At 51.9% G+C, this 20,415-nt stretch overlaps 1 protein-coding gene across 1 annotated transcript in view; it reads right to left on the reverse strand.

Moving 5' to 3' along the window:
- The window catches only part of Ptpn1 (protein tyrosine phosphatase non-receptor type 1), a 105,019-nt gene extending 91,274 nt beyond the window's left edge, over nt 1-13,745 (reverse strand). The window contains exon 1 of the mRNA XM_078051926.1: nt 13,505-13,745. Within this exon, the coding sequence (XP_077908052.1) occupies nt 13,505-13,567 (63 nt within the window). The 5' untranslated portion in view covers nt 13,568-13,745. The remainder of the gene's footprint in view (nt 1-13,504) is intronic.
- Between the last annotated feature and the right edge of the window lie 6,670 nt (nt 13,746-20,415).

The following is a 20,415-nucleotide window of genomic DNA, read 5'->3' on the forward strand; positions in this document are numbered from 1 at the left end:
CACTAAGGACACCGCGTGCCCACTGCTTAGCAGGAAGGAAGCCATCCCAGCGGCTTGGTGAGGGGAGCCCAGCCTCCCTGGTCACGGAGTGACAGAGGTGAACAAAGGCCCAGGCACTGACTTATCTTAAAATAAAAGAGAAGCCAACTACACCACCGCGCAGAGGCAGGAGGGCAGCCCATAGAAATGGCAATAGAGAGGGAGGGCTGAAGGGGACATCCTAGGAAGGTCATCAGGCCAGTGGGCAGGACTCCTTGAACAGGCAGGGTGAGAGGGTGTCTATGCTCAGACCCTTCTTTAGTTTTCCTTTTCACCAGTACTGGGGATGGAACCCAGGGGCACTCTACCACTGAGCCACATCCCTAGTCCTTTTTAATTTTTATTTTGAAATAGGGTCTTACTAAGTTACTGAGGTTGGCCTCGAACTTGCAATCCTCCTGCCTCAGCCTCCAAAATTTCAGGGATTACAAGCGAGGTCCCCATGCCTGGCTTGGAGCCTTAGGTAGAAACAAAGCCTCCTTTTTCCTTATGAGAGAACTGAAGCAAGGAGGATGGCAAGTCACTTCAGGCTGAGGGTCAGAACCGACGGAGACAGACCTGAGATCACAGGCTGGGCTACTCGCGTTCCCTCTGCCAGCCTGACTTCCTGCAGCAGCACCGTGAAGTCCTGGAGAAGGCGGCCACTGGCTGTCCAAGGCGCCGCGTTGTAAGAGGATGGCAAGGCCTGAGAGGCCGCGCTCAGAGTGACTGACTGAGGTCTCGCTGCAAAGGAGAGAAGTGAAGGGGAAGGAGAGAAGGGGGCGAACAGCTGGGCCTCGGATGAAGGAGAAAGCCCGGGGAGGGGCGCGGGGGGCCTGGACAGCAGGTCTCGGGACCAAATGTCAAAGGCAGGGAGGGCGAGAGCAAGGAGGGCGGGCTGTGAAGTGCCCCAGGACGAGTGCTCACCATGGACCCTGACATGGGGGGGCTGAAAAACAAAAGCAGGCTGTGGCCCGAGAACAGGGAGTGGGCCACAAGGCCCAAGTTGCTGGGGGCATAGTCACATGGTCCCTCAACAGCAGTCTATGGACTAGGAAGCCTTACAGGGATGCGCGCGCGCACACACACACACACACACACACACACAGAGCCCTGGAGAACAACCATCTCAAGTGTTTTCACTCTTTTTAGCAAATTAGAAAACAAAACATAACCAACAAACAGGGGGTCGTGTCCGGAGCTGGCACAGCCGAGTTCACCCTTCCCCAACCCCTTCTTGAAAACAGCGGCCCCCCACAGCAGTTTGGCCACATAATGGCTGTTTCAGTGATTCTGTCAAGATGCCTGGGAGCTAGTGCTCTTCTCCTTCACCCCTATGCCTCTTCCAAGTGTGTTCTACCATATCTAGTCAGTGACTCCTAACTGACTCCAAGATGAAACCAGGCCAGGTGTGGTGGCACACATCTAGAATCCCAGCAACACGGGAGGCCAAGGAAGGAGGATCCCAAGTTCAAGGCCAGCCTTAGCAAATTAGCAAGGCCCATCTCAAAATAAAACATAAAATAGGCTGGGGATGTGGCTCAATGGTTAAGCACCCTTGGGTCATATCCCTGTACTGATAAATTAATTAATTTTAAAAAATCAGAAGGGAGGAATAAAACCACTAAATCATCAACGTCACTATTAAAAGAAAAAAGTCCAAATAGCTTTTCTTCCCCCTTGTCTTACATTTGTAAGGAAAACCCTTCCTTTTCAGATCTTCAAGGGATTAGTAATTGGCAACTATGTTTTAAAAACTACCTCTGTACACAATCTTCATAGCTAGAATTCAAAGGGCGGAGAAGAGGGGCTCTCTTTCACAGCTTGAACAGTTTGCAGGGACTGGTCCCAGCTGCTTATCTATACAGCAAGGAAGAGATTAATGTGGAAATGCAAAACAGGCAGCCATCAGAAAATCATTACTCAAGATAATTTCTGTTTTTAAGTTTAAGCAACCATAAATGTCTCAGAATTTGTAATCCTATCTAAAGTAAATGCCTAAAAATTAAGGGCTATCACTCAGCCTTTAAAAAAAAAAAAAAAGATAATTATCAGCCATCTTAGGTTGTTTTACAAGGTAGTTGACTTGAAACACTCATTCATACAAAGCCATTTGCACAGTGAGAACTGTTATACCCAGACCACAAAACGGGACAGGCCAGCCAACCTCACAAAATATGCTCTTAAAACTCGCAGCAAATGCAGGAGGCCCCGACTCTCAGCGTCAGCTAGAGGCCAGGGGCTACCTGCGTATTTCCAATGTATTCTTGAGACAGGCTAGCATTTGAAGATTCTTTTTCAACATTCCTATTTTACATACCAAAGTATAATTCCACTTTTTCTGCAGACTGAAGTTTCTCTGTGCACATACTTGGCTAAAAGTTTTACTTTATTTCCACCAGCACCTGTGGTTTGGGGCTCTGCGCTGTAAGCTGACAGTGGGACACACACACTTCTCCCTTCTCCGCAGGGAGAAGCCACCGAGGATGGTCCTCCACTACCCGATGGCATAAGGCACAAGATCCAGGTCCCAAGGTAGTGCACTTGGGGGAAGTTCGCACCACAGAGGAAGAAGCTGAAATGTGATCCCAGGCGGTCAAGTCAAGTCCATTACAGGAACAGAGGAGGACAAGGGTGAGGTGCAGAGACCACAGGCTCACTCCTCCTTCCCTGCCCCTGGGGTCCACCAAGCGCCTCTACAGCCCGCCTCCGCCTCCTGGCCTGCTCCCAGTGACACTCAGCTCCCCCGTGGAGGATCCGAAGGGCACCAGGCCTGGCTGCACCTGGCTCTGAGCTGGGGTCTCCCTGCGGGCCCTCTGCTGCCCGGACAGGGCTCCACTGCTCCCCGCTGCCCACTACGGAGCCGCTCCACCTGGCTGCAGGGGGTGTGCTCAGAGCCGAGGGATCGGCCCCCCCAGGAGGGAGGAGGGAATTGAGGCTGGAGAGAAAGCGTCGTGGAGCCATCGGTGTCCAGCTGATTTTAATTCTACATACCTGAAAAAACAGGCCGTGCCTACGCCACCTGCCACAAGACCCAGGAGTGCTGACGGCCACCTGGGTTCCATCCTTCTGGGATGCAGCTTTGAAGGGCAAGGAACAAAACTGAGGCCAAAGGCCTTGACTATTTGGCAAAGAATCACCCTGACCTACTGCTCACTCTAATCTGTCACACACAACACACCCTGTGGACGACAGAGGTTCAGAAGGATCAGGGATGGAGCACACAACACAGTGACACTGCTGTCCCAGCAGGGACCCGGAAGCCCTCAACCCTGCGCATTCCTGTCACCTGACACTGTCTTCTTTTAATTGTGGCACCATTCACTGAATCCCCAGGCAGAGTTGCAGGGAGAGAAACCATCTAGTCACGGCCCAGTCACAGGACAAACCACACCGTTCTTAACCCTAAAACAAAGTAATCATGAAATAAAACACGACCGCTTAGATTTCTCAACAGGTACCCTTGGGCAAATTATTCTTTTTATCAATTCCTACAGGGCCACTGCATTTAACTTGTAAGTCCGTCATCAAAAATAGTTCGTGGAAATAGCTGAACATGGGACAAAAATACAGTCACACTCAGTTGCCCGATGTGGAAAAATATGGCAGTGGCTTCTAACTTCCTCAAAACAGCAGGAGGGAGCTGAGGCAGCTCTGTGGCTCCATCCTGGACCAGGGCAGAATGCCAGCAGGCCCTGCAGCAGAAGATTTTGGTCCAAATACCAAGCCCAACAATCTCCCTAAATAAGAAGGGCTTCAGGGGAAGTGCATGTGTCCAGGCTCTCAGCACTCTAACAGTCTGGTCTATGCCCTCATTTCCAAGGACATAGTGGGTTCTTAAAGCTTTGAGTCAACGCGAAATTTTAAAGCTTTGCCTACTTTTAAATGAGGGATCAAGGGAGTGCCACACAAGTCCACCAAATCCAGCATGAGTGGGCCATGAAGCCCCATTTTTTCCAGAAAGGTCACCCTCCTCATGGGCTCTGCACTTGACCATGGAGTCATGACATGCCCCTGCCCTCAGGCTGTCCAGTCTGTCCACCACATTTACAGATGTGGGTGCATCTAACTCAAGGTCACACAACACCAGAGGCAGATGCAGAGCCTGACCCAGGCTCCGAATCCTCTTTTTGCAAGACTGCACGTCCTCAGGGTGCAGTGTGCAGGGTGGGCGGGGAAGAGCAACCCAGGGGCTGTGACCTACAACTGCTCTGGGTCAGACTAACCAGTATAAGCACAGATGGGGTCCTGCCCTTGAAAACAAAAGGCTCTATCAGCCTCTATCAAGGGGACAGGGTGGGGATGGCTCCTATTCACCAGCAGCAAAGCCTTACTTGAGCAGGGATGGTCAGAACCTTTTAAAGCCATCTGCCGTCCACCTTGCCTTCTGAACCACTGGCTTGAAGCAGCCGTTCCAAACCTCTGTGAAAGAAGTTTGTCTACTTGCTGGAAAAGCAAGAGGCGTCACTAAGCAAAGGAATCAATGACTTTAAAATAACACTGCTGTACCTCAAACTGTCTAACTTGCAAAGCGCTGAGAAAAATTTTTTGAAATGTAGCCAACTAGAATATAGATTGTGTCCTACATTCAAAATTTGTCTTTCTAGAAAGCATGTTTTGATAGCAAAGGATATAAAACGAGCTGTGAACAAGAGACTAAAATTAGCTCAAACCACAAATAACCTGCCCTGCTTATCACTTCCTCAGGATCAACCTACAAAATTCAACACTAAAGGCGTTTATAAAACTAAAGGTGGGACGCCACTGAACCCTGGAGCTGCAGTTGTCTCCTTCTTCCCTCTAAAGAAGACGTGGCACTCAACATTACCAAAGGCGACGTTTTACTAATTTAAAGGCAAGTGCAGGGGAAACCATCAGAGCCCAGTTTTGCCCTGTAAATAAAACGGCATGTTCCAGGCAATCCTTAAGTGGCTGGGCGGTCAGCCACCTCCCCAGACTCAAGACAGGAGCTGTCAGGAGCTGTCGGCTGGCCGCGCCCAGCTCCAGCTGTGCTTACACCACAGCTGAGGAAATACCAGCCTCCTGCGCAGACCCCAGCTCGCCTCTCCCAAAGCCATTTGTTTCCTACTTTCAAAAGTGACATCTTCCAAAAAAGTCTGTTGGGAAACACAAAATTTGTCACCATCAGCAGGGGAACAAGTTGCAAAAGGAGGCTTAGTTGACAAATATGCACGTGAAAAAAAGGTACGAGGTTTGCTAAACTTCACCTTCCTCACAGCGACTCCCTCTGCTGGGGTGAGCTTCATGCTAAGTTCTTTGGGGAAAATTCAAGATCAGGAAAGGAGGAAAGCCAGTGGTTAAGGTGAGCAGGGAGCCTGCCGGCTGCCAGCGCCCACCCCGCAGCGCCACTCTGCGCAGGCCAAAGCATTCCCGTTAGCCCGCGGGAAGAGGGGAGCGCAGCGGACCTGGAGGTCAGTATTTGTGCTGTGAACAGACCACATAAAATACTGCTCCTGGCACTCCCATCTCTGGATGTATTCAAGAGAAAGTGCCAGAAGGATGCGAGGGAGGTTTGGAAATGCTGAACACCCTTGTGACCGAATGCCACCTCTGGAAGGACCCAGCACCATTCTGCTCCACTCCCCCTAGAAGGGCGGCAGCAGGAGGCGGCGTCCAGGTGGCGGAGAGCAGTGACAGTAATGCTAAGGCGACTTGAGGGAGAGCCAAGGCCAAACAACGATGACAGGACAGCAGACCCCTCCCTGCCAGAGACCACCGGTACCTGGGCCTCCCCATCCGCCAGGGCAGGCCTCCTGCTGGTGTCCTTCCAGAAGCAAACAAGCCCGAGCTGACCGTTGGAATAGTGAAGTGACAGGATCAAGAGGGTAGACACAGCAGGGACAGGTGTCATCAAGGGAACTGAAAGCTGGAGGCAGTGAGTGTGCGGATCTGCTCCACTGAGCGAAGCTCTACAGAAGTGGCTTCTCCCTTTGACATTTTTAAGTAACCCCTGTTCTTAAGAGAACTCCAACATCGTGGAGTGACTCCGCAATGTCCCCTTTCCCGTAAGCAAGTCCACAAGTGTATGATCCTGAGCGCCCCATCCTCGTCCCGATAAAAGAGGACAGGCTGCTGGTGGGAACCTGGTGTGGCAATTGTTAAATGACACTATCCCAGAGGAAGAAATGTGCCAAGAAGGTCCATTAAGAAAAAGTGTCAAGGGAAAAACGTTTCATAACAAGAGGAGGAAAGGAGTGTTCCTCCTCTAATCACTAGCTAATAAATTTTAAAATAGAGCTCTGGAAACCTAGTTTTGTTATGCTCATCTTGTCTTTGCAAGCGGTGCCACTCACCCACAAAAGCCACAGACCCGGCCCAGGCTTTTCCTTCTTGTCTTAAAAGAAAAACAGGTCTCAGAAGTAAAAGAGAAAGCCCGAGGAACACAAAACCACGTGCACCCAAAAGCTGACTCCAACAAGTCACCCTCAATAAGGACTCAGAGTGTCCCAGCACAGACTGATGAAGAGCAGGCGAGAACATGCTATTTTCTAGAGAAAATTTAGCCCTTGTCACTCTGCTGACAAACCTACTGTTGACTCTGACCCCCACCGCAGGCGGCTGCTGAAGCGCTTCTCCCCTACACCGGGGGCTTCGTGTAAAACTGCCCTGGCAAAATCGGAAGCGCTCAGAACTGAAAATGTCATTTAAAAAAAGAAGAAGAACTGAAAGTCCTCCATCACAGTTACTATCATTTTATCAGCAGTGTACTGCTGCCAAAGCCTCAAGGTCGACATTTTGGGGGACAAGATTTTTCTTGAGCTGCTGTGGGGAGCATCTCCCCTGTGAAGTGGTCTTGTTTCCAGTCTCAGACATTCCAAATGACAAACTGCCAACAAGACACTGGTGATCAGGTCAAGCTGCCCTGAAGAAGAGGAAGGGGCAGCTGAGCTAGGAGCACGCCCTCCACCGGGTGAGGCCTGTCTCCAGCGCTGGGGATTTGGGTACTTTCTTCTCAGACACACAGATGTGGAAACTATCCTTTTATTCAAATGAGGCTCAGACCAGCTGTAGGTTTCTTTCTAAAATTACAACATAAAGGGCAACTGCTCTTTGTGTATCTGGCTGGGGTTGAATCTTTCGTAAATTCTCAAGAATCAGTTCCTCTATCTTTTACAGGAAAACCACCCAATTGCCAGTTATAGGAAAACTGCAGCGAAACTACATGTCGGGACGACTCATTTTCCCACATCACCAGGTTGAATGAACCCTACTTTTAAAAATGTTTAATGCCCCAATTCTTTTGAGTTGTTGGCCACACTGACAAACCTGTAAGCTTTTTAGCCTAAGTGTGCCTACCTCATCTTACGAAACTGAGGCACCACTGCAGCCTTTACAAGGACTACTTCAGGAACATTAAATTCTCTTTGTGAGTACGTTAATGACTTTTATTACTTGACTCGAACTTAACGATCAGTTAGTTCAGGATTTAATTTTACACAAGAGACAAGGAACCCACTCAGCACTGGTAGTGTTACAGCTAGGACTACAACCACAGCCAGACGCCCAAGACACCAGAAAGAGCCGCAGATTACCGTCTCCTCTTGGCACTAAGGGCGATCTGATCAAAGGCCAAAAAAATGCTTGCCTTTACTGGTTACAGTCTGAAAAAAAAAATGTCTCTGTAAGGGTTGCTACTTTGTGGAGAACCATATTTTATAACCCATAATCAGCAAATATTTTATGCCTGGGCCAGTGACACACACCTATAATCCCCGCTGATCTGGAGGCTGAGGGAGGAGAACTGCAAGTTAGAGGCCAGGATGGGCAATTAAGCAAGACCCTGCCTCAAAATTTTAAAATTTTTAAAGGGCCAGGGATTGGAGCTGAGTAGGTAGAGTGCTTGCCTAGCTGGACGAGGTCCTGGGCTGATCCCCAGTATGGAGAGATGGACGATCATAAAATGAACCAAGTTCCCCGAAGCCCCTCTGGAAGGCTTGAGAACAAGCTAAGTGATGAGATCAGAGTAAATGGACACTCCTCCGACAAGGTCATTATCACCTCCCACTGCCCGTGAGGTGGTCTCACACCAAGAACGTTAAATGTGTTGTTAACTGCAAAGCCAGGGGAGAGCAAACTGAGAGCGTCCATCCCTTCTGGGTAGGCATTCCAGCTGTCCTTCCAAAGCCACAGAGCCAGCAGCACGTAGGCCACGACTCAAATTTGGTAGTTTTCTCCCAAAGTGGCCGCTACTATGGTTTCTCTCACTCCCCCCCATGTGGGAACCGTGTCTTCTACATCCCTACACACGGCCAGGCTAGCACAGCTGGCAACCAACTCAGTCCCAACATCTGATGGGCACTTCTTCATGCCAGGTGCAGAGGACTCTAAGATCAATGAGACTGACTAGGTGACCTCAGAGAGCCTGGCCTCCAGAAAAGACAGACCCGGGATGTAGAGAATCAGCCACAACGAGAAGAGAACCTCAGAGCAGACCAGCCTGGACTGTGTGCAACGCGCAGAGGGCAGAACACGATTCCTGTGCGAGGACACGAGCTGAGGTGCCTGTGGGACAGCATCCTCGACCAGCGCTGGGGGTGGGGCACAGAGGAGTGAAAGATGAGGCTGGGTCTGGAGAAGGATGCACCTGCCGGTGGGACTCAACAGAAGCCCTTGCAAGGGGGAGATGTAGTCAGGGGAGGACTGCGATCCGCTGCCCTGCTCAGGAGTGTGGACCTCAGCAGGCATTAGGAAAGCATTCACAGTTACACAGAGGAGTGGCCAGCTCAGGCTCAGCTCTGTGTTTAAAAGGAGACTCTAATGATAATGAGAAGAACATGCGCGGTGAGAAGGGGGAGGCGGAGAGTGTTGAGGGACCAGATTAACGGGTCACCAATTTCGCTCATTTCTGCAGTGTGACGCTACAAACAACTGCGGTCTCATGCAAAATTTGAGAGCCTATACCCCTGGGGTGGATGTGGTGACCAACCAATGAAAGGTGGAGAGGGAATCACAGGCTAGTGTTAAAGTCCGCAACACTCCTAGGCACTCAAAATGTGCACAGGGGTGCCAAGTTTCACCATCTGAGAACAATGACCCAAGCAGAATCCCAAGTTCCCTGAGCATGGCAGCATCAAGGAACATGCCCAGCCTATCTGCCGGTATTAGCTGTTACTGGGAACAAATTAACATAAACACTGCAGGGAAGAAGGCCAAATTGAGCAAAATACACGAGAACTCAGGGAGGCACAAGAAAAAGTATCAGTGATTAAAAGCGCAGCACAGAACAAAAATTGCCAAAGGATTCTGCAACCAAAAAAATCAGGAAGGGGAGGGGAGGGGAAGTGGGCAGCAGAATAAAATAGACATTATTATTGCTGTATGTATATACATGACTGTATGACCAATGTGATTCTGCAACCTGTACACCCCGAAAAATGAGAAATTATACCCCATTTGATTCAAATGTATGAAATGTCATGTGTAACTAATATAAATAAATAAATAAATATCAGGAAACAATTAAGGGAAAAGAAAGAAAAAAAGAGAAAAGAAAGACAAAGAAAGACAGCTATTTCAGTGGTCCATCATCTAGGAATCTCCATGGGAAATTTCTTATTCATTTCTATCATGAAACGCAGCATACACTCAGTTAATTACACTATTCAATGCCAGGCATGTCCTCGAGGTTTGGGGAGCTAATCATACTGAAATGGATCCTGACAGCAGGTAGCTAACTGGCTGCCAAAACCCATTTGCTTTTATCCATTTTACCATTACCTCCAGCTGGCTTTTTAGAACCATCTGACACGGCTTGGTGACCTCCAGAAGTCCCCAGTACACCTACAAATAAGCTGGTAGTGCCAATGACGATAACAAAAAGTTCTTCCCTCCCACTTTTCCTACTTGAGCTGCCAGTTAATTCAGTACCAGTGCAGACAACTACAAAGGCCTTTACACCCTTTCCAAAGTGGCGTTCAGACACCTAAATTTAGTTCACTCAAACCAGGGCTAAACCAGAACGCTTCCATCTAATGGGTCACTCAAATGACTAGAACTTCCAACCTCTCCATGTCATTTCCGTTTGCCTTTTTTCTTTAAGGGAGTCATTGTGTATAAATCTTTCTCCTATGCACAATACAGATCCTTTCTTCCTCTGAAAAAAAAAAATGGTGTTTGGTAGACATTATTGGGAAGTTTGATATTCATCCTCTTGGACCATAACAAAAGCTGTAAGCCAGGATGGACTCTGAGGGCATTCCTGTTACACCGGGTTTGAACCTAGGCGGGCACTGGACTGTATTTCATAATGAACACAGCTATAAAACCAAATGCCAACCAGAAGTAGGCCTATTTACAAAGCCTGACTCTAACACGAATAAATCTTTCCTTCAAGTCACAAGCTACTGTGGCAATCTCCTTCATCCCAAACAATCAGATCGTTCATACTGAAAATAGTGAAGTGTGATAGAGAGACTCAAATGAGGACAGCAGAACACCTGACCCGCGCCTCTCCACCACAGAGGACCTTTCCCTCATCACAGCCGCTCGCCACCAGCCCCTTGTCCTCATCTGTGCTGCCTGTTGGACACAGGACCAACTCAAACATGAGGCTGACTGCCACTTTGCAATCCAGATTCCTTCAAATCATTTAAATACTAAAAAACAATTTTAAAAGTCAGTAACATACGCCAGCATTGCGGACTTTCTCTACAGCTAAGTGCTTCCTGGTACCTATGCCGTCTATTAGCACTGAAGATTAAGGACGGTCCTGCTGCTTTATCAAAGTGAGGAGCCTGTCCCCCACACTGCCAACTCACCCACAGTCGAAGCGCACTTCACCCTTTGTTCAGGTTTGTGCATCTTTTTGTTTTAATTAGAAGACAGAATAACAAGAAATTACCATGCTGCCTTATTTACAAAGTTTTAAGCAAAAATTATATATTATTTTTCTGATAATAGACTAGACAAGCTCAAAGTATGACTTTGTATAAGGCTCTCCTCATTATAATATTCGATGAAATACTAGGTCTTTAAACTTCCATGTTCTACCAATCATAAACACATTTCTTCGAATTCTTAAAATTTAATGGTTTTGTGAAACTGGAGTTGTGATTCAGTGGTAGAGCACTTGCCTAGCATGTGTGAGGTACTGAGTTTGATTCCCAGCACCACATAAAAAATAAATTAATTAATTAATAAAGGTATTGTGTTCATCTACAACTAAAAAATATTAAAAAAACAATTTCATGGTTTTGGTATATTGACATGACCTTGGAAAATCAGCCACTTTAGATTAACCCAAGGTTACTTGAATTCTACATTTTTAGAAATGACACAGTAATAGAAATAAAGAGTCACTTTAAAATTTAAAAAGAAAGCTCCTAATTTCATTTTTGTTGTTATTGTTGTTGTTGTTTTGCACTGGAAATTGAACCCAGGGGTGCTCTACCACAGAGCACCAGCCCTTTCTATTTTTTATTTCAAGACAAGGTCTCAATAAATTGCTGAAACTAGCCTTGAACTTGAGATCGTCCTGTCTCAGCACGCCTTGAGTCACTGGGATTAGAGTCTCTGGGATTACAGGCTTGCACTTGTGCCACCACCCGGCACCAGACTCTGATTTCAATGTTAGAAAAGAAAAACATTTCCACAGCAGAGGTGAGAAAATCTCACAGTGACAATTCTTTAAGATCAAAGGAACCACCTCCAGGAATGTGGCAATCCGGTAAGAAGCTGGAGAAATATTAACATCTTGACTAATTAATGGGATTAAATGTGGTGAAATTTAAGAACAAAGAGGGAAATTACCTGAAGACCCCATTCAATGCCACTGGGGTTCTTTAACAATGCACTTGGGGTCAGGTCAGGCCTAAAACTATACGAAATCAAATTCAATCATAACCTATTTATAATATGGACTTGTTGCCAATTCAATCAGTTTCACTACAAAAAAGATTTCCTCTCACTGTGATGGAGGAGATCAGTATCAGTTCCAACACTTCTCACCAATTTTCGGGGAAACACACTCTGGACTGTACTGAATTGAATCCAATACAGACAAAGTGTCCACATACTCTCAAAGTCACTGCTGGAATTCATTCAACTAATTCAGAGACTAGATATGGAATACAAATTTTATATATTGATCAATCATACTTAGGCAGATTATAGTGGTTATACATGTTAGTCCACCAGAAGCTAATATCCATTACAGTCCAAGTAAAAAGAAACCTGTCAAATAAATTTAAAAACCAAGGCTACCCCCCAAAAAGGTTTTTGTTAGCCAAGCATACCAAAGAATTGCCTAAAGCTTTCCTTTTTTTTTTTAAGTGAAGCTCAAAATAGACTTTAATACTAGTTGATGGATCTCACAAGTTGCCTTTTGAGCCTAGAAGCTGAAAACAGAACACCCTGCCTTCTCCCTTTACACAAGCAACAATCTATTTTGTACATGGCTTATTTAAGATACTGAGCAAGTGTGGTTTTGGTTAATCCTCACAACCCCCGCAGTGACATTTAATCGGGAGTACATATTTTCTTTAGAGGATTTAGCTGCTTGTGAAAGAAGAACTTCTTCATGTTTTCAATCTGTGGTGGTACAGGTATGTGGGAAACCGTCCTAACTTCATTCATGAACCCCTCCTAACCCACAGGCAGATAAGGTCTCAGGAGACAAGAGCATCTCATCCCTGACCAGAGGAAAGATGCCACTTTAACAGGGTTGAAACGTTTACCTTCCCTGCTCCCTGCCTGGCTCCCGTGGGGTGGGCACTGCAGGTGGCTGGTTCCTTGCCCTGATGCTCCCAGTTGCTGCTCCTCCACCTGAGCCACAGACCTTCCCTGACTCCCTCCTCCAAGGCAGGGGACCCTCCCGGGCGGTCACCCTCCACCGCGACGGGAAGCTGCTCTCTTTGCAACACTTGTCACCACCAGAAATCATTTGCTCTGTGTTCCACTGCCCTGCTGGACTCCAAGCTGCACTAGAGAGGGTCTCGCCTGTCCTGTCCAACCTGGAGCCTGCAGGGCAGACTGGCCAGTGCACACCCCACAAATGAATGAACAGGAAGGGGGCAGGGGACCGTCCTCGCGGGGACTGGACGCTCACCGAGACCCAGGGAAAGGAAATATGAAGGAGGGAGGGGAGCAAGCCTCTCCCCCAGGAGACAAAGGAAGGGCGTCCGAGGTGGTCCAGCGCAGAAGAGGAAGTCGCGGGGGCGTCCAGCCACCCGGGAGACAAAGGGTGGGCAGGCGGAGGGCGGGGCCGGGGCGGGATCGCGTCAGGGGCACCGGCGGCGGCCCCAGGTCACCGGCCGAGGGTCCGCGGGGTGGGAGGTCAGGAGGGGCTGGGGGCGCGGGCGAGTCGCAGGCCCACGCGGCGGACAAAGAGAGGGGGTGGCCCGGCCGCCGTCCGGTCGAATCCCCGAGCCGAAGGGCCGCGCGGACGCGTGACCGGGGCACCCGGGGTCCGAGGGGAAGGTCCGCGCGGCCTAAGCCTGGGCCTGCCGCGCTCCGGGCGCTCCCGCACCTGGTAAATGGCCGCCCAGCTCCCGGCCTTGTCGATCTGCTCGAACTCCTTCTCCATCTCCATGACAGCCAGGGCGGCCGCTGCGCCTCCCACTCGGCCCGCCGCGCCGTCCGCCGCTCTAGGCCGCCCCGCGCTCTGAGCCCCGAGGCCCGCTACCAACCCCACTCCCGCCGCTACCGCCGCCCTAGCAGCCGCTGCTACTTCATGTCAACCCGGCAGCCGGAAGTACGCACGGCCGGCCGCGAGCTCCGCCCCCGGGGCCGCGGGACCAACCAGCGCTCGGGAATGTCGGCGAGCACTTCCGCGGGGCGGGGCCGGGGGCGGGGCCGGGGAAGCGGCCGCAACCCCGCGAGACATCCGGCCGCGCGCGCTCCCGCCTCCCCGCCGGGCTCGGCACGGGCGTGGCGCGCGCCGGTTGCCTAGGCGACCCCGGGCCCCGCCCTCGGCTCCTGGACTCGCGAGGCGCGGGCGGATCTTGAGTTCAAGGCGCGACCCGGCGGGTTGAGTCACTAGTGAGTGACCTTGAGATAGTCGCGCGTCCCTCCTGCAGCGCCGGCGCCCTGGCCTCAGTGCTGCCGGTGGGGTGGGAGTGCGGGCAGCTGCTCGGTTGTTTGTCACCCCTTTTTCGTGGAACGTAACACACTTCCTGATGATTCGGGCCGCTGGAGACCCCACTCGGTTCCCTTTGGCGCTGCAGGAGCGGATGGATGGGGTCATGCATGGTTTTCAGTATTTCCCCAAGAATCAGACTGAACTCAGTGGAGCTGGGGAGTGTGCCCACGCCACAGGGTGCAGGCAGCCTGACCCGGGAGGCCCCGCACCGGGTTCCTCGTCCGCAGCCCCGTGTGAGCAGGGCTGGTGAGGCCGCCCTCCTGCGGCTCTGGTTTAAAGCATCCTCCCTGGGCTTCCGGTTACCTGGCGATGGTGGACTCCGTGGGACTCAGTCGTCTGTTCCCTGTTCCCTGCACAAGCCTGCCCAGGGCAGCTACCTGGTATTGGCGGTTGAACTCTAGCTCGCTCCTTGGGTGCTTGTGGCAGGCACTGTACCTGGCACCACCACGTCCAATAGAGGCATATTAGTCCCATCTTAGAGTTGAGGAAACTGAGGCCCAGAGCCGCAGAACCACTTGTCCAGAGTGGCACTGCAACTTGGTTTCTAAGCTGGTCTTCCCAGGAAGCTGGCTTTGGAGCCAGGCTCCTGGTGTCCAAATTCCTTGGGCAAACTACTGGAAATCTCTGTACCTCTGTTCTCCACTTTGTAAAAAGAAGGCAATAAAAGTGCCCACCTTATAGAGGTGCTGTGCAGAATGAATGAGAGCGTGCACTCTTAGAATAGTGAGCAGCTCAATAAAAGTCTGATCGTTATATACCTTCAGATAATAGCAAATGAGCCCTGCATGAATTCTCACCAAATAAATGCAGCTGATAGGCTCTGTGTGTGTGTGTGTGTGTGTGTGTGTGTGTATTTTAGTTCAGACATAAGAAAGGTCTGTGGTCACCCCTTTAACTGGGGAGATGAGGAAGGGGTGCTAAGGGAGGGTGGGCAGGGATCAGCCTCATGACAGTCAATATCTTTTACTAACTGAGTGTTCCATGGGGGGGGGGGTGACAAAAGTTGCTTGAACTGGTGGAAGTTTAGGAGCCACACACAGAGACTGCCTTATTCAACTCTTAGCCCATTTAAGCAATTCTCCAGTCCATGTGCCTTTTTTCTGCCCTTATTTAAGTATTTAAAGATGAACTTGGTGAACTTGATGAACTCAGTTGGCAGAGTGCTTGCCTCGAATGCACAAGGCCCTGGGTTCAATCACCAGCAACACACACACACACACACACACACACACACATTCAATTAAAAGATCAACCTGGGGCTGTGGATGTGGCTCAAGTGGTAGAGCACTCGCCTGGCATGCATGGGGCGCTGGGCTCAATCCTCGGCACCACATAAAAATAAAGATGTTGTATCCACCGAAAACTAAAATTAATAAATAAATATTAAAATATTCTCTGTCTCTCTCTCTCTCTCTCTCTCTCTCTCTCTCTCTCTCTCTTTAAAAACAAAAAAGAACCTGCCTGGATCCCTAGGGCCGAGAGCTCCCTGGGGGAAGGAGGGCGGAACTGTCTGGTCCCCACCCTTGTGTGCAGGTTAGGAGTCAACGCCCATCATGAGCCCAAGTGGCCCTGAGACCGCAGGGGTGGCACCCGTGACCGCCTGGCCTTCGATAGGGCCAAAGGTCCAGGCGGGATTCTGTGGGGAGAGTGGGTGCAGGCAGGCCAAACGGGCCCACGGCTGGGCCCTCCAGTGGCTGTGTACTGTCCTAGGGCTGCTGTAACAAGTTACCCTAAATTTGGTGGCTGAAAATTAGAAAAAAATTGTTCCCCCACAGCTCTTGAGGCCCCCAAGTCTGAAGCCAAGGTGTCGACAGGATCATGCTCCCTCCCAAGTCTCCAGGGAGGACCCTGCCTGACCCCTCCAGCTCTGGTACCCCGTCATTCTGTGGCTCTCGTGACGTAACTGCCACCTCTGCCTGGTCTTCACGTGGCTTTCTTCTCTGCTTCTCCGCCTGTCAAATCTCCCTCCGTCTTGTTCTTTTTTCTTTGAGGTGTTAGGGATGGAATCCAGGGCCTCAGGTGCTAGGCGAGATCTCTGCCAGGAGCCACATCTCCAGTGGCACATCTTTTTAAATTTTGAGATAGGGCCTAAATTGCTGAGGCTGGCCTCGAACTTGAAATCCTCAGGCCTCAGCCTCCTCAGTAGCTGGGATTACAGGCTTGTGCCACTGCGTCCGGCTGGCCTCAATCCTATAAGCACGCCTGTCGTGGGTTTAGCCCACCCCAATCCAGAGTGATTTGGCAATTCCAGGTAATCCAGACAAGCTCATCTCAGATCTTTAAATTAATAATATGTGCAAAGAGCCTTTTCACAAATACGGAATATGATCACATTCACAGGAACTGGGTGTGAGGACTTGGAAATGACTTTTGGGGGGCCCCGGGCCCCACTCACTGTAATGGCAGAAGGTGAAACCTTATTACAACTATTAATCCTGAATGAAATCCCTAATTTCAGGTGCCAGCTCATTTGCCCTGGGTTCTACTTTTCACATAGCAGCAGCCAGACAGAGCTCTAAATATTGGATCATGAAGCCCCCACCCCTCACCCCACCGCATGCAAAATCCCCCAACAAAGACTCATCCTACTTAAAATAAAATGTCCTTCCTAGCCCAGGCTTGCAGCCCACCTGACCTGGCACTTGCCTGCCTCTCCTGTCCCCCTCCCCTGCGTGCTTTGCTCTGTCTCACGTCCTTCTTCAGTTCCACCCCAGGACCTTTGCACCCGCTGGTCCTTCTGCAGGGGTCACTCTCACAGACCTTTTCACCCTGCAGGTCTCAGGTCAAGTGTCACTCCCTGGACAGGTGTGGTTGTCCCCCCAGGCATCCCCTTCTCCCCACCTGGCTCGTGGGCAACTTCTTTCCTAGCTGCCTGGTTCCCCCAGCTCCGCCTCACTTCTGTCCTGTCCAAGAAGCTGACATTTGGTTGGGAGGAGGGACAGGGCCCGAGTCTTCTGTGACTTGGAGGCTGGGCTTTCCGTCTAAAGCTCCCTGGTTCCCAGGGGACCTGACCTGAACTGCCTAAGCCCCAGGGCCCCCAGCCATGTGATGACGGTGACCGGAATCTAAGTGACGACGGTCAGGTCACCGTGTCCTCGTGCGGGCGGAACCTCTTCCCGGCAGGTGTGCCTGGGGACGGTCCTGCGTGGTTTCTCGGCCTTTCCTCCAGATTTAGCTCAGGGCTGCAGAGCAGTGGCCGGGCAGCCTTCCTGCAGGTCCCGGAGCTGTCATGGAGGAGGACGGCCGTCACCGAGCCTCCAGCGGGTGGCTGACCCCTGACAGCACTTCAGCGAGCACCACCGGGCAGAGAGGGTCCTGTCCTCCAGGGAGACCAGCGGGGCTCCGAGCCCAGCCCCCGAGGGACCCGGTGGGACTCTCGCGAAAGGTCATTTGTGCTGAGAGGCCCTACTGACCGTCCCCTGGCCGCGGTCCTTCCTAGCAGTGCGCCTGACGACGTTCTCTGCCTGGCGTCCCCCTGTGTCACCGTGGTGTGGGTGTCCTCTGTCTCTGCTGCTGCCCAGGAAGTGCACGGAGCGGAGAGGCGAAGCTCACCTGAGCGGGACTGTCTCCCTGCAGGTCACTCCAAAGGCCCCAGTCCTCGGGGACAGAGGCCAGGGCTCTCTGCCCCTGGCGGCTCTGGGCTCCAGGGTCCTCGGCGTCCTCCCGCTCCCTTGGCCCACGCTTGGGGCACACAGCCAGGAAGGGAGGGGGCCCTCCCCTTGAGACTCACACGCTCTCCCCACAGGCTGTGGGCAGCTGGCCTGGGTGGCCTATGGGGACAGCCCAAGACCCCCTTGCAGTGGAGTGACTGTGAATGAAGCCAAGGCCCAGAGCCCGAGATACGGGCAGCAGAGGCTCGGGCTCCAGCCTCCAAGGGAGGCAGCTCAGTTAGCTGAGGATTCTATTCCCAGCAGCGCCGCAGGCCTGGCATGACCGCATTTCAAAGATGAAAAAACTGGCTGCCCAGGGAGGGCGGACACAGGAAGTCAGTGAACACGACTACAGGATGCTGGCCTGGTGGAGAGGTGGGGCACGGCTGGCCGAGCTGGATCCTGTGTGACCCTCGCTAACACTGACCTCTCGAACTTTCAGGCCTGGGCAAGTTGCTTAACCTCTTGACATCAACCTAGATGCTTTTCTGTGAGAAAAAACCCAACTTATGGTTTTTGCAAAATGGGGAATTCACTAGCTCATGAAAATGGGAAATCCAAAAGTGGATTGCTTCAGGCACAGTTGGATCCAGGCGCCATGTCATCGTGACTTGTCTCTCTCTGGCTTGCTGATCTGCTTCCCTTTTGCTGGCTTCACTCCCAGGCAGGCTCCTCCCTAGATAACCAGGATAGCCCCAACAGCTCCAGGCTCAGGGCCTGCTAGCTCAGCAACCCCAGTGGAAAGAACTTCTTCCACCCGTGGTCTAAGCACATATCTGGCCTTGACTCTCATTGGTCCAGTTGAGACGTAGGTGGCATCTCTAAGCCAATCTCTCTGTCCAGGGGAAAACTTGGCCGATGAAGAAACTGAGGCTCACAGAGGTCAATTGCAGCCAAGGTCAATGGCAGCTGGATTTAAATAGAGGCATCTGGTTTCAGCATCTGTGTTCTCAGCCAGGATGCTGTGAAGTCTCCCCAAGAACTCCCAGGAGCTCTGAAGATAGCAGTAACGACAAGGAGGATGACACTGATCATGACAGTGACTTAACAACTCTGTGAAGGCTGTGCTGTTCTGATCACCATTCGAGGTGCATCACAGACAGGTCAAGTAACTTGCTCCTGGTCACACAGGTAAGAGGCGGTACGCTCAGGACTTGAACCCAGTCCGACTCTACATGCTGCTTCTGGTTCTGATGTACAAGTTCTGCCCCCAGAGCTCAGGGGAAGGTGCAGCCCAGGAGCTCCTCAGTCACCTCCTGTCTCACTGGGCTCTTCCCATCTCTCCACCCCAGAAAGCCCTGGAGACACCATTCCAAGCCATTAAAAAGGACGCGCTGGCTGTCTTGTGGCTTCCCAGGGGCAGGAGGAGGGGCTCAGGGAACGAACCGCCTGTGCTCTGAGAAGGTGGGTCGGAGGCCTGGGAGGACTCTGGGGGCCTTCAGAAGCCAGCCTGGCCTCCGTCTCCACCAAAGGAGGCGTCTGGGAAGGGCTCAGGGGCCAGGAGTCTCTCCCACCCTCCGTCACAGGATCAGGGGCAGGACGTTTGCCTGCCCCGTGGTTCTGGGTGCGGATTCTGTCATCTGTGGGCAAGTCCCCTGCCCTCTGGTCCCCCAGTTCCCCATCCCCTGCTTCCGTGAGGCAGGGCGTGGCGCTTCGGTGCAGCGGGGCCTGGCCTCTGGTTTGTGGTGAGGCCTGGGTGGGTTCTGAGGGAGGATGGGCTCCCCTCCCTGGGTCGCCCTGGTCCTGGGCCGCGCCCTGCTGTTCTGCGCCTCAGCCTTCCCCGGCCTTCCGGGCCCTGCTGCTGGGTGGAGCTCTGTGGGTGTGTGCACGACCTGCGCCATCACACGGGCCGCCCATGCTCCACCTTGGGTGACGCTGCTGTCCCCCGCTGAAACCCTGAATTCCTGAAGAAGGCCTTGTCCTGGGCCTCCCGAGCCGGAGCTGCTCCTGGACACGGGTCCAACCTCCGCGTTCCCCCAGGGGCTTGGTAGCAGCCTCTGTCTTTGGAGATGGAAGTGGTCTTGCCCCTTCATCCTGGGAGAAGGCGCCGCTCTCGGGGGACACCCTGAAACAGTGCCACTCTCCAGACGCGGTCTCCTGTGTCCCGTTGTTTGGTGACAGTGAATGTGATAGTGCCAGCTGTGAGCTGTGTGCTAAGCAAGCACTTTATCCCCGTCACCCTTCTAGACCTCCCCAACGACCCCGGGAAAGTCATTTCCAAGTGTAGGTTTAGTCGCCTCCGTATTTAAAGATGGAAATGGTCTCTGAGATCCGGTCCAGCAGAGCGAGAGGGGCTGGCCCGAACTTGCCCTTCCCTGTGTTGGAGGGACGCAGGCCCAGGGCTCCCATTGGTGTGCCTGAGAGCAGGGACCTGGACATGGCCTCACCGGGCCCTGGAGGTCCACGTGGGGACACTTTCTGAAGGCCACCGCCCGTGTCCTGGGACAGGCAGAAAGCCAGGCTCACTGTGGACAAGGAGGGCCTTGGGCTTCGTCGGGGCCCAGAGGAGGAGGGGCCCACCCCGAGACAGGGCCAGGCAGCCTCCCTGCGGGGCCTGGGGAACCCGGAAGGAGCTCGTCCTCTCATTCGGGGCTTTCCTGTTCCACCTGTGGTCCCACCTGCTCCCCCGAGACTTCAGTGAACTTCCCT

Source organism: Ictidomys tridecemlineatus, chromosome 5 (assembly GCF_052094955.1).
Source record: "Ictidomys tridecemlineatus isolate mIctTri1 chromosome 5, mIctTri1.hap1, whole genome shotgun sequence".
Lineage (NCBI taxonomy): Eukaryota > Metazoa > Chordata > Mammalia > Rodentia > Sciuridae > Ictidomys > Ictidomys tridecemlineatus.